Here is a 15,052-nt window from a genome sequence, read left to right as displayed (position 1 = left end):
AAACAACTCATTCCAAATTGTTGCAAGTACTCGAAAAATAATTGCATGGACAATGTAGAGTGATAATTATTTTTTATTTAGGAAAATCCTAATTTCTACTTTTAATGGTAATGATGATGATTAGTAGAAACAGTAGTGAAATATGAAAACCATTCAAAATAAAGTTTTATGGCATAATTAAATCGATCGAGAAGAATATAATATTTATTTATAAATTTGGTTATAGGTGGAGCATGTTAATTTTTGACATGGAACAGGGATGGCACTCAAAGAAATTACATGAGAGTTAATACCACTACAAAAGTCTTTGTTAAATAATTATTTTCTCAAAATATTTTATTTTAAATTATCATTAGTGATTTGATATTTATATATTAATATTCTAATAATTATTCTAAATAAAATATATTCTAAATAATTTTTTAAGATCATTGTAATAAACTTCAAAATAAAAATATTGTTTAAAACATTTAATTTGAAATTATCATTGATTTAAACAATTATAAATAGATTATATATATATATATATTAGAATTATTAAAAAAAATTCAAAATAAAATAATAATTTAAAAATATTTATTACTTATTTTACAAGTTTTTATAAATAATACATTATTCTTCCAATTAAATTGTCATGATAATGGAGAGAGGTTTTCAAAATGGTTGAGATATACTTTGAACTTGAGGTTTACTTTCTTGGCATGCATGTGCATAGTTCACATAATTATTTGGAGTGCCCTAAATTTAAATTGTTTTTATTTTTTTAGTTTATTATGTATATTTTATACTGACGTTTTAAATTGAAAGAGTACATTGAAGAGTTATATTATCATCTTATATTAAAAAAAAACAATAAAAAAACAAATTATGTATATTTTATACTATGTTGAATAAATATAATAATTTTGTATTATTATTAATAAAATAAATTAATTTAGTTGATTAAATATTAGGTTAACATATATAGGGTTCAACCTTGGTAATATATTTAGTTATTTATTTTCTTATTTTGGCAACAGTAAAAGGTTTGGTCTTACAGTACATTCCACAACTATGATTTTTACTTTGTGTTTTAAGGAAATTTCATTAACTGATAACAACTGAATTTATTATAATTACCGAAATAATATCATTGATAAAGCTTCATCTATCGTTGCTTAATGATCAAGGGTACTGATGACACTTACTATTTTACACAGGTAGTCGCCTGGCCAGTACTAATCAATTACCCATATGGTGAAAATAATAATTATACGCTAATAACTACTGTATTATTGTTAACATTAAAAAAATGTTATTAGTAATTAGGATTTATAACTATATTTATACTATTTACCATGTCAATCGTAACAATACCAACATCCTGTTTACCATATATATATATATATATATATATAGTTAATGGAGTATGTCATAACATTAATGATGCCATTGTTTTAAGTTGTTTTTTTTTTTTATATATATATATACAATATTTTCATCGATATTAATACTTATACACAATACAATTTTAAGGAAGTGATCAAAATTCCCTTTTCAGTTATTTTAGGGATTAATTTTTTTTTTAATTTGTGTGATGCAACAATTTACATTAATTAATGGTTTGATTTTTGCATAGTAGGTGTAAATTCGTGTAATTATAATAATATTTTGTCATAAAACGTTTCTCAACTCCTATGATCCCATTGTGGAAACCTACCACCCCTCAAAATTCCTAAAGCACAAGGAATATTGATGTTGACTAGCTAGAAGAAGATCGTTCCAATCTTCAATTGTGTGGTGTATAATCTAAGACCTATTTTGATTTTGATTTTTGACTTTTGTTTGACCAAAATTCACGTATCATATTTATAAACTAAAATATTCTTACTTTATATTTTACAAATAAATTTTAAATGTAGAAAAATATTATAATAATTTAACCCATTAAAACCTCAAATTCAACTCATTAATAAACCAAATAATTATAATTCACTCTTTTTTATTAAATAATTTTTTTTTATATAAAAAAACTCAATAAAAACCCTAAATAACCAAACATGAAACAAGGTGTAAGACTAGTATTTATTGGGATTTCTTTGATGTGTATGATATATACTTTTGTTTTTACCTTTCAATGAAATGATGAATTTTATAATTTACTTTAAAAAGATAGAGAGAGATTGGAATTACTTTTTATGTTTGGTGCATTCCTCCTTTGTAACAACTGCATGCGTATGATGTATACATCCAAGAGAGAAAGCTGTAAGTACTAACTAGCTACTGTTTAATTTACTGCTTACCTTCTTCCTTCACATATATTATATTATATCAGCATGACCATAAAGAAACTATTAAGCACAGTCATCATCACCTCTCTTTTGTCTTATCTTGAAATCCAAATTCAATATTAATTACAAAGTGAAACTATTTTAATATATATTTCCCCCTTACCTTACTATTACAATCACAATATTGTACAAATTGGTAAAAGTTTGATTCAAACTAACAAAAACAATACAGTATAAAACACAAAATTGAGTTTAAAAAAAATATATGACTAATAATGATCTATATATAATAAGAAAGCCAAACATTGAATAATTAAATCACAATAAAAGAGAGTAAATAATAAATAAGAGCATCAAGATTCATTCTCACCTAAATCCTTATAAAATTCTTGATCTTCTAAATTTGTGTCTTATTGGTATTTTTTATATTATTTTTCTTACAAAGTATAAACTGTTATGTTTTTTTTACTCTTATAGAAAAAGAAAAACGATTGAAATTTATGACTAAATTTTATTTTTTTGATTTTTCTATGTAATAATTTTTTATTTTTGTTCTACTTAAATTATCCTTATTTTTTTTAGTGCATCCACCATTATTATTTTTTTAAAGTATGAAATTGTCAACTTATTGTGCTGAATAAATTTGTATATATGGATCAAATATTTTAAAAAATAAATGTAGATTTTTAATTCTTAATTTTATTTTTGTCAGTATTGACAAAACACAAACCAAAATAGTATATTCTCCTAGTTTCTCTATAATAATATATAATGATAATTAATTAATTAATTAATTGAGATTAATTAAGCCGGCAGAAGTTTTTATAGGTCTTCTGTTTCCTTCTGTGGCCCCATTTCATGTCAAGTTGTCTAATTAATAAATTTATTAATTATTAATTAATTAATTATATGCTAATTTCTTCTGCTTGACTTAATATAATTACCAAGAAGGTTACCTTTAATTTCCCAAACTGTAAATTGAATCAGACTGACTTTCGTCATCAACCCTAACCTCCTCTTTAATTAATTATTTGCATTATTGAGGACATACAACAATATTATAGACAATACCTTTGATTTTTGAAAAACAAATTAAATTAAAGTTGCCGTGTTTATATATATAAATATATATGGTAGGAAGTTTTCATTTGTTATATATAAATTAAAATAATAATATTGAAAAAAAAGGAAGTTTTTATTTTGAGTTGAAAACGAAGGTAGGGGACTGGAGGAGAGAGAAAGAGAACGACCTCTTATCTTCTTCTTTTTTCTTTCGTTCATTCATTCATTCGTTTAATTGTTCATCTTAATAATTGGTCGTCTTCAATGTGAAAATATATATTTCCAAAATTCTCCTCTCAAACAATCTTCTCTAATATTTTAGATTCTGAGCGAAGAGCCGACACTGACTGAGCTCAAAATTTATTCATCTGTGTTTGAAGAGAGAGAGAGAAAGAGAGATAAGGGTTTGTTGGGTGAGTCTCTTTCAAACACAGTAGAAAAAGGGAAAACGATGGATGTTTCAGCCTTTCAGGTTCTTCATCATGCTACTGCTACTGTTACACTGTAACTACAACAGGTACAATCAAACAAACAAAATTAAATCGATTTCTTCTTCTTCTATATTCTTATACTTACACACCTCTCTATATATCATTCATTTTCAATTCGATTGATTAATTTTTAAAACCCATCCCCTTTCCTTGTCGTCAGATCTGTCTTTTCTGTTCTCTTCTTCCCCTTGATGTAGTAGTACTAATTAAGGTCATAATTTTGTTATTTTGAAGACACTTAATTTAGATCTTGTTTTTTTTTTATAAATATAATTCTACCTATTTTATCAGTTTTGTATCAAATAAAATCAAACCCATAAGTTAATTTGTATAATTATTGTACTGCCAATTAATGTTTTTTAGGTTCTTGTACTTTGATTTACAGATCTTGTGAAAGGATTAAGATCAAACTTATATGGTATGAGCAGATCTAAGAGAAAATAGGTCTGGATTAAATCTTGAATAAAGATAGCTAGAGAGAGATCTTATAATTAAGCCCTTGAAAAAACAATGTTGTCGGAAATGTTCAGTTCTTCACAGTTGGCTCAGGCGGCAGCCACCACCACCACCGGAATCTTGGATAGTCAGATCATCACGTGGAATCATAGATGGCAACAAAGGATGCAAACGGCCGATCATGAAACCGACGAAAAACAACCGCAGATAAACGCAGCCGATGTTGATTTCGTCAATAATCTTCATCAATACAACAACAACTATAGTCAGCAATGGCATAATTTTGTAGCCGACGAAACCAATTCCCACTTTCGTGGGTTTCATTCAGAAGAATCCGGCGTTCATCAGTATAATTGGATACCTGGAAGCAGTACAAGTAACTGTGAAGAAGATGATCATCATCAAAATTATGATCATAATAATCAAGTTAGTAATTATCATGGGCAAGGTTTGTCTTTATCACTCTCAAATTCATCAGCAATGAGACCTTTGGGAACTGGGCTGATCAAATTTGAGGATGTAAGGATGGGAAATCATGATCAAGGTCAATTTGTTGTCGGATTTGGGGCGTCTCTTGAGAAGGTATTGTAGTTTATTACTATGACGTATTAATATAAATCAAATTTAATTATTCTATATATAACAACATGCATATATATTATTAATAACAGGTGAATGTGATGAGAAATTCCAAATATGGGAAAGCTGCAAAGGAACTGTTGGAAGAGATCTGCAGCACTACAAGTCTTGGGTTGACGAAGAACCAAAGTACAGTAAACCCTAATTCTGGGAAGACAGTTGATCCATCTACTGATCGGACGGCTGTGGGGTCTTGCTGCACCACTTCTTCCCTCTCAAAGGGGAATTTTTCAACTCTTTCAGCTGCGGATAAGAGTGAGTATCAAAGGAGGAAGGTCAAATTGATATCCATGCTTGATGAGGCAAATTCTCTCTCTCTCTCAAAATATTATAAGAAACATAATTATATATCCTATTTACGTGTAATTAATCATAATGTGTTGTTGTTTAAGCTAGAACAATGATGTGAAGCATGAATTAAAACACAAAATACAACCTAATTTGGAAATCTCTCTCTATGAACAATGACATATATATATATATATATACCCTATTGGTAAAAAAACTGAAATTTCTTTGATCTATAGGTAGCACGTACGGTTGACCATGTTATGTTGAAAGAGAACATTTGCTTTTATTTGATTATTGAAGTAGGTAAAGATAATAGAAATATTGCATTTAGGAATAGATATTAGTATAAAAGATCCATGGCCTACACCTACCAGCCACACTAATTATTAATTATCTTGAATACTTAATTGGTCACAATCAACTAAATTTAATTATATTTAAGCCCTAGTTGACTTGTGGACCATTTCTTACTAGTAATTTTGATTTTATATAACCAATAACCCTAATTTGATATGATTTATTGTGGTGGTCAAACTTTAGGGGTTTAAATTATATGTTAAATTAAATTATTACCCAACTACTTAATTAAAATAGATTATGCTCATGTATTCATGCTTAAGTTCTATGACTTTGCAAATTAAATAAAATTATGTCATTTTGAGAATTGATATATTTGCAGGTGGACGGAAGATACCGAAGTTATAGAGAGAAAATGCGAGGAATGGTGAATTCGTTTGACTCGGTGATGGGATATGGAGGGGCAAAAACATACACGACGATGGCACAAAAAGCAATGTCGAGGCATTTTCGGAGTGTGAGGAACTCAGTGGTAGAACAATTAAAGGCGACGTGTGAGATGCTAGGTGAGAAGGAGGTTGGAGGTAGTTATGGAATAACAAAAGGGGAGACTCCAAGATTAAAAGCGTTAGATCAGTCGGTGAGACAACAAAAAGCGATTCAACAAATGGGAATGGGGATGTTGGGAGACTTGGAAGCTTGGAGGCCGCAAAGAGGTTTGCCTGAACGATCTCTCAATATACTCCGGGCCTGGCTTTTCGACCATTTCCTTAATCCGTATGTCTACTTACTTTCTAATTTTGTTTCGAATGCATTTAACCTAAAATTTGCATTATTACTATACATATTATATGCAACTTATCTTAATAAAATTAATAAATAGACAATTAACATTTTTCAAAAGATTATAATATACAGATCTGATAAAATTGATCCTTTTGAGACAAGATGGGAACAAAATAAATGAATTGATGGTAAGATGCCATAAATAAGCACTACTAGGTTTTGGTGGCGATGTAGTAAATGGTAGAAGAGATAGCACAGATCCCAAAAAGACCATTTCTCAATTGTCATTGTCTCGTCGTGTTGTCTCTCTGTCATATGTGGTCGAACAAGATCTATGTTTTTTTTTAATAATTTTGCAATTCTGTCCTAGCTAACTCAAATGTAACTTTTCTTTTCAATATTTAAATAATCTGTCATCTAATCATTGCTTTTATTTTATATTTCATTTAAAGATTGTGTTTTTGTTTTTGGGTTATAATTTTATATTATAGGGTTTAATTATTTGTTTAATATTTTTGAATAAAATAATTAAAAAGGCATGTATTTTAGTAGTTGAATTATTGAATGTAATTTTTGGTGTGTAGGTATCCAAGCGATGCAGACAAGCATTTGCTGTCCCGACAGACAGGCCTATCCAAGAATCAGGTACCCCTCCCTCTCTCCTCTGCACTCTTTCTCATTTATTATTATTATTCAAACAAAATTATGATTAAATAATTCAAACTCAAATAACCCATATCAAAAGCCTAACAAATGATGACATAATTAATAAAAAAAAATCTAAAAAGAGGTTCATTAATATCATTTTATTTATCATGAAATGCTTCCTATGATGCAACAATTATTGACTAAAATGCTTTCAATACTCAATGATTAGTCATAATTGGTATTTAGGACTACCATTCTTTTTTCATTTTTATTAACAATTTTTAAATAGCATACTCTTATATTCTACATTATTTAATTATATCTATCTTTTTAAATATAGATTTTTACTTTTTTTTTTGGAAAAATATAGATTTTTACTTTGAGCAAGCCTTCAATAACATTGTTTCCATGCATTAATATATTTACAAAGATCACAAACAAAAAAAAATTAAAAAACCTAACCGAAACAAGTAAATTTAAGATATGAATAAAATAGTCATTTTTTAATTTATAATAAAATTCTTTCTTTTCATAAATTAACCTTAAATTTATCGGAGATAGTCATCTTTATCAGATAAATGAATTTCTCGACACAATCAATGGACATCCTAGAATGAACCTCTTTGGCTAATAACATTATGTGTGAATCACATAAATAAACTTTTGAAATATTATTAATTATTTTTAAATCAAATAATTCAATAGAAATTAACACATATTATTTAACATTCGAGCCAACAAAATACAAATTTCTAAAATGTTCCAAATATTATAACGTAAAAGTATAGGAGAAACAGTCTCAACCTCCCTATAATACATATGACAGCGTTTTAAAAATGGTTGGTAGTGCTTTTTTTTATCAACCGTTTTAAAGGATGTGGTTATTTACTCCTCCATGTTAACCTTTTTTTTTACCCTGGTTATTGCACATTTAATATTAACTATTTTTTTGGGTTGGTATTAACACTTTTTTTACATAGTAGATTAACCAACTAAATTCACTTTCTTTTGCATCTATCAACCATTAAGATCCCCTTCCCAACAAAGTATGACACCCCAATAAATAAATATCACAATCATCTAAGATCCCAAAATCAAACATCATAACAATTCATATCAACACAAAGTCCAAACAAAATATACTTTGAAGATCCACCAAAGAGAAGCTCAAACTGGAAGTGAATCTTGATTCCTTCAGTCGTGGCGTCCTAATTGTGTAGGGTAACCTTAATCAACCCCGTTACCGAATTTGCATGCCTCATCTCATTTGCCATCTCTATACACATCTCATTCATTTCCACCGTCTTTTCTAATGTTCTTACTTGTTTATCCAAGAAACATGCTTATCATCCTCGTTAAGCCTCAAGATCTTAATTCTCATCTCCTTACTTTTAATAGTATTCATTGGTTCACTAGTCTCCCGCGCAAGGTCGACAATAATGTTTTCAATGCTATTGACCACAACACTATGATCAACATCGTGGCTCTTGATTGGCGACTTTGGCTCCACCTCATACATCTGAATATATACCAGTTGTAGATTCCAGTGGCCATCTCTTAGTATGTGACATGCTCGCTGCCTTCTTTCTAGTGGGAATGTGTGTCACCCTCCGCCAAGTTATCAGATCTTAGATTAACATCCTCCATCACTGGTTCCATAGAGAGACCTCGTTCTCGTGGGAAGTGTCCATATTATTAGTAATACATCCTTCAAAGTGTCTCTCTTCTAGTGCCGAAATGCATCGTTCTATTATCGTTCCTCAAATGCACAACCCTACTCTTTTTGCTTTTGCATATTCTCAATGACTGAATAAATCATTGTGAAAGATTTTTGACAACATCAAATTGGCGACAACATGGTGAAGACGTCCATCCTCGCCTCCTCAAATCCACTTCCTTATAGAACCTTTGCAAATTTAAGCGTACCTGATAAACAAAATTTAAGAGAACATCTCAATCCTCCAAAGAAGTCCTATCTCAAAAAATATTAACTTAAGCTTTGTACCATCACATAATTCATCCCTACATAACTTCAAAGTAAATCGTTTGGATTCAACGAGAAAACTGTACTTGTTGGACATATTTTAAATTCTTGACGAGAAGCGTGGTATGCATTGTGAACTACTTCAACTCTCATGCCTCCAACTCATTAATAATTAAATTATTGCAAAAATAGATATAACCTTCACATATCAAACACCTCTCCAACCAACATCGACTTTTGCTACAAAGTGGCCAACGAACTACTTGTCTATGGTCCATGACGTCTCGAATCTCATCGATTAATTTGATGCTAACCTCACCGTCACAACACCACATGCCACATGTTCAAAGAGCAAAGCAAAATTAAGAAATGAGGGATCATATTCCATTTAGATAGATGTGGCGTTGACTCATTTAGGGCCGAGTTTACGCTGAAAAAATAAATATAATTATATATATATATGATAAAATACGTCGGCATTACCTATAATTTTTATTTTTATTTTTATTTAATTCATTATTTGTTTATCTAATTTAAAAAAAAAGGACAAAACTTATATTTATTCCCTTGTTTTATCAATAATTTTGTTATTATTTCTTTTTAGCCCACATAATTTTTCTTTTAAGTCCACACTAACTCAGATAGATACCTGAATTGAATCCTGAATTGATGAAATAACAAATCTCATAACTTGGGTGTAAGAGAATGTTTCGAAGCCTTTTATATATATATATTTGGTCTCTTCTAACTTGGATAGCAACTTCAAATCTTAATCTTCTTAATGTCCACTATTCTCTTGGTTTCGACTTCAACGGTGATAAGAGATTAATGTAGAGAAAAAATTAAAATAGTTAAGTCTTGTTTAGGTTATTTAAATAACCTTGTTCAATAATTGAGATCATAAAAAAACGCCTTATTTAGATAAAAAAAATCTTAAACCAAACTTATTAATATATTTTAGTCAATGATGTTATTTAATGATTTTGAAATAACACAATCCAAACAAACAAATTATTGTACCTTTTTCCCTGTCTGATTGACAGACAGACAACTGAGCATGCATCTTTTGAAAATTGGCCGTACACAAATTTACCTTTTAAGAAAAAGAGACTTAATTACATCCCATCTAACTCCGGCGAATTATCACCTGAAAAACACGGTGTCTGATTCCATGAAAATATATATATGTCCCATTAATACTGATTCTGTTTATTCTGCTGATCGAACAAGCTAATATTAGTTATTTACCATCATCAAAATGACTCAGGTATCAAACTGGTTCATAAATGCAAGAGTTCGTCTGTGGAAACCCATGGTCGAAGAAATGTACCAACGAGATGCCAAAGAAGAAGAGCCTGAAACAACTGCCACAGATACAGAGCAGAAGCTTAATTCAGCCGACCAAGATCAGACCGCAGCATCGCCATTAACGCATTCCTCCTTAGAGGGTCCAAGCACCTTCTCCGCTCAAAGGGCGCCACAACATGTGATCAATGCCCCCTCCTCTCAGGCAGACACTTTCATCATTAATTCAAACGGAAACAAATTCTTTGATTCCTCTGCTCAATCCTACCCTTGGCTGTCTGCAGAGGCTTCCGTCGTCAATCCGTCAGAATTTGTGTTTGGGAGAATCAATGGGGACGTTTCCCTCACTTTGGGACTCCGGCATGCTGGGAATGCGCAAGAAGGCCAGGTTCCGACTAGGGAATTCAGAACCTGTTGAAAATATTTGATTTTGAAAGTAGAATTAATGAAGGGGGACCAAGTTTTTTTGTTTTGTTTTAGAAAATAATATAGTTGAAGTAATGTTTGTCTTTGGTTTTGGATTCTCTCTGCATTCTACAACATCATAAAATTTAGCTTATGAATATGTTTATAAAGGAGTGTATATGAAAATTAAACTTAATTAGGGAAATTAATATGATGTAATAGTAATTGTTATGTCAAAACTTAAACAATCACTTATATTGAAATGCATGTATGTATAATGGTCTTTTATTTATATATAATTCAGCATAGATGGTACAATGTAATAGAAACAAACACATCCCAATAATGCCTTAATATTAGTAAAATAAAAGGAGTATTCACAAAATAAAAAAATAAAAATAATAATAGATAGTATACTTTGGCACACTACCATGGTAGGTGACACGACTCATATCATATTCCACTCATATCATATTCGAGACACAAAATAAAACTGTTTATATTTATATATATATATATATATATATATATTTATATTATGAGTATATTATATATATAAATTCGAACAAAAATATTTTAAATAATATCATTTAATTTAAAATATATTAAGTAGTTAAATTAAAAATAAAAGTAAAAAAATTATAAAAAATTTATCAATGGCGATGACAGCACACAGGGCCCGTAAACAAGGTTTTGAAAACCGTTTCGTTCATCAACCCGGTTTTTGTGCTGTACTTCGGTCCGACCAGTTCAACCGGTTAAACCACTGGTTGAACCGGATTTTTTTTCCTTTTTTTTTTAAAATAAATTTAAATAAATTAAAACATAAATTATATATATAAATTAGTTAGACATATAAAAATAATCAAATAAATACTAATTGAACTTAATAATTGTCAATTAAATTTATATTATACCAAATATCCAATAATAAGTTAAACAATTAGTCAATTACCTATCAATAATTAAACAAACAAATTAATAAATAATTAACCTATATTAAAGACTTAAAAAACAGTTATAGATAATTAATAATTAATGAATTGAACAACCACACATCTAGATTACTAAACAATACCTAAATTAAAAAACCGTTTATACAATACCTAAATTAAAAACCAATTTACCCACATCCAACAATCAATCAACAATACCTAAATTAAAACCAGTTTACCCACATCCAATGATCCAACAATCAATCAACAATACCTAAATTAAAACCAGTTTACCCACATCCAACAATCAATCAACAATACCTAAATTAAAACCAGTTTACCCACATCCAATGATCCAACAATTAATCAACAATACCTAAATTAAAACCAGTTTACCCACATCCAACAATCAGTCAACAAATTCAATACCAATAATAAACCCACATATCACATTGAAGAACCCTAATTACAATACCTAAATTAAAAAGCCCTAATTGAAGAATGAATCCTAATTGCATATTCATTGTTTGGGCAATGAATCCTAATTGCATATTCATTGTTTGCTGCCCTAATTAAACAATGAATCCTAATTGCATATTCATTGTTTGCTGCTCATCAATGATAAACCAACATATTATCGGAAATACTACAAGAATTCATACTTACTGAAGATCTGAAGAACAGCCGAAAATTTGACAAACAAAGGTAGATCTGAAGAACAGCCGAAGATCTAAAGTAGATATTTCTCCTTCGTCTTCAACCTTTCTCCTTCGTCTTCAACCTTTGTCTTCAACCTTTCTCCTTCGTCATTTCTTTCTTTCTCCCTGTTTCTGTTTAGTGTTTACCCCTGATAACTGATAAGTTAAAGCAAAAATAAGTTAAAAGCAAAAGGAAAAACAAAAGGAAAAAGTAATAATAATTAATAAATATAGGTGACCGCTAGTGAAGTACTGAGTACAGACAAAAAAAAAAAATAGTTAAATATTATAATAATAATTATATAAAATTTATATAATTTACCTTTCCAACCCGAAAAAACCGGTTTGTTTTTCAGGTTAAGCCGGCCGGTCAGACCGGATTTTGACCGGTTTGAAAGGTGACCATTTTGAAGGTAAAACCCGGACCGCTCACCAAACCGTTTCGCGGTCGGACCGCCAGTCGGACCGCGTATTTTAAAATCTTGCCCGTAAACACATATTCTTGTGCTTTTGTCCTAGGGCAAGAGCCTAATAAAACATAAATTTATTAAATTAATCTTTTTAATCAATTTAGTATTTTTTGACTTAGCTTTAGTTATCAAATTTTGTAAATGTAAAAATCTTTTAAATTGGTTTAATTTGGTTAATCTTCAATTAATTTACAAGTTTCACAATCAAGTCAAAAGCTCAAAAATGAAATAAAATGAATTTTATTATAACCGAAGATGATAAACAAAAAAAATAAATTAAAATTCCTTACCATGATTTGGAAGATCCTTAAATGCTAAGTAAGAAGAACGAATAAATTATTTCGAAAGTTATAGAAGAGTTGATTGGTTTTTCTTTTATTCGTTTTCTCCTTTTTCGATTTTTCTCACTTTTCCGCATATGCCTGCTTTCTTTTGATAGAACCTTATTTACAACAACCGTTTCCAGAAGCTTTTGCATGCCTATCAAATCTTTTATGTAATTGAAAATAAATAAGATTAATATAATTAACGAATAAAAAATTAAAGTAAATTTTAAATAATGTAACAAATAAAAATTAAGAAATTTTTTATATTATTTCAATATAATTTATTTAATTTTGTATGTATATGTTTAGTTTTATTAAAAAATGGACCGAAATTTGGAAATGATAAAATATTGGGTATAAAATGTGGATGTTTATAAATATATTGTTATTTATTAAAATAAGTTTAATTCAAATTATTTATAATATTTTATTATTTACAAAATATATAATTTTATTATTTATTTATAATAAAAAATATTATATATTTGATAATATATTGTTTTTATATAAATATATTCTCCCTGGGACATTCCTTAAGGTACTATTTTATACCATATAAAAATAAAATATTGTGTAATTATAAGATGTTATATATTATATTATCCACGCAATAATAACAATGTGGAGATGCAACAAATTGGTTATCCACACACAGACACACTAGTAGTCATGCCTTCCTCACATCTTATCAATAATATATATTATTAAGAAAACTAGTAAAATATCCTACGTTGTACGGAAAAAAATATAAATGAAGTTTTTATATGATATTTAATTCAATATGTTTATATATAATAAAAAAAATATTTATATAAAATTAATATATATTTATATTAAAAGAAAATATATATACACATATGAACTTACAATATTTTAATTTTTTATAAACGAACTTATATGAACTAAATATTCTTATATAAATATAAATATGAACTTACACTATTTTAATTTTTTTATTAATTTTATAAGTTTGGTTCTTTTTAATGTTAAAGAATGAAATTTTTTAATGTAAATTTAGTGGTGTTCTGTAAAATGTGTTCATAACAATTATTAAGAAATACTAAATCGTTGGAATAAGCTAAATTTAACCTCTTCAACAAAAACGGTGTCACCCTCTATTACACCAAGTTTAGACAAAGACTTCTATATCAACTTGCTTCTAAGATGTGCTGAAATCTTCTTTTTAAATCTATGTAATGTAATGAAAAATGATCAGTTATGTTTACATGTTGTGTAGATGAAAGCTAAGATTTTAATTCCATTTAGGCCATCTGGTCCATTAGAGTCATTCCATGTCATCTCCATCTGCAAAATGTGTTTTCATAACTCAATCATTAAGAAGATACAAAATCGTTGGAAGAAGAAAAACCTAAATTTAACCTCTCCAACAAAAATGGTGTCACCTCCTTTACACCAAAATTTAGACAAAACTTGTATACTCCACATACTTCCAATACGTGCTGAAATCTGATACAACTTAAATCATTTCATAACACACTATTCACAATTAACTACATTATAACTGTCACTTTATTCTCGTCACTATATTTAACCATAATATTTTTCTCTCTTGTATCAAAATCTTCTTTCTGAATCTATGCAACTATAATGAAAAGTGGTCAGTTATACAATTATCAATTCAAGTTTAGTAATAAAAAGAGAATCCAACATAAAAAATAAAGAGTTTATGTTTTGTATCATCATCACAACCAAAAATATGTTTATAGGTTCATTCATAAACACTTTTGCATTATATTTCTGAAAAAACGTTGATGTATTTGGCTGAGATACAATGAAAATAGAAACCTCCCACTCTGAAAGAGAGTAATATTTGAAAACAAATTTGTATCTAAACATTAATATGATACTTCAAATATTCTAGAGACATTAAGATTTATTTTAAAAAAATGTAAGACCTTGATTTATATTGTTTCTCTTTGAGCCAATATGAGTTTATAAGCTGCATATATCACTTCTAGTGTACCATTT

At 28.6% G+C, this 15,052-nt stretch overlaps 1 protein-coding gene across 2 annotated transcripts; it reads left to right on the top strand.

Moving 5' to 3' along the window:
- Positions 1-3,514: 3,514 nt before the first annotated feature.
- Positions 3,515-10,920, top strand: LOC124930661 (BEL1-like homeodomain protein 4). Of its 2 annotated transcripts, XM_047470993.1 has the most exons (6): positions 3,515-3,849; positions 4,209-4,861; positions 4,951-5,220; positions 5,889-6,283; positions 6,877-6,937; positions 10,192-10,920. In XM_047470993.1, the coding sequence occupies exons 2-6, from the start codon at positions 4,334-4,336 to the stop codon at positions 10,645-10,647; spliced, it is 1,710 nt and encodes a 569-aa protein (XP_047326949.1). In that variant the 5' UTR covers positions 3,515-3,849; positions 4,209-4,333; the 3' UTR covers positions 10,648-10,920. The 2 variants fall into 2 exon arrangements, with proteins under 2 accessions (XP_047326949.1, XP_047326950.1); XM_047470994.1 differs by lacking the exon at positions 3,515-3,849 and having other exon boundaries at positions 4,187-4,861.
- Positions 10,921-15,052: the final 4,132 nt, after the last annotated feature.

Source organism: Impatiens glandulifera, chromosome 3, assembly GCF_907164915.1.
Source record: "Impatiens glandulifera chromosome 3, dImpGla2.1, whole genome shotgun sequence".
Classification (NCBI taxonomy): Eukaryota; Viridiplantae; Streptophyta; class Magnoliopsida; order Ericales; family Balsaminaceae; genus Impatiens; species Impatiens glandulifera.
Note: the sequence above shows the minus strand (reverse complement) of the source record. Positions and strands in the feature narration are given on the sequence as shown.

Coding starts and splice junctions, on each gene's coding strand:
- LOC124930661 (XM_047470993.1), top strand. CDS start 4,334: ATGTTGTCGGAAATGTTCAGTTCTTCACAGTTGGCTCAGGCGGCAGCC. Junction 4,862..4,950: donor TTGGGGCGTCTCTTGAGAAG/GTATTGTAGTTT, acceptor TATTAATAACAG/GTGAATGTGATGAGAAATTC. Junction 5,221..5,888: donor TGATATCCATGCTTGATGAG/GCAAATTCTCTC, acceptor ATATATTTGCAG/GTGGACGGAAGATACCGAAG.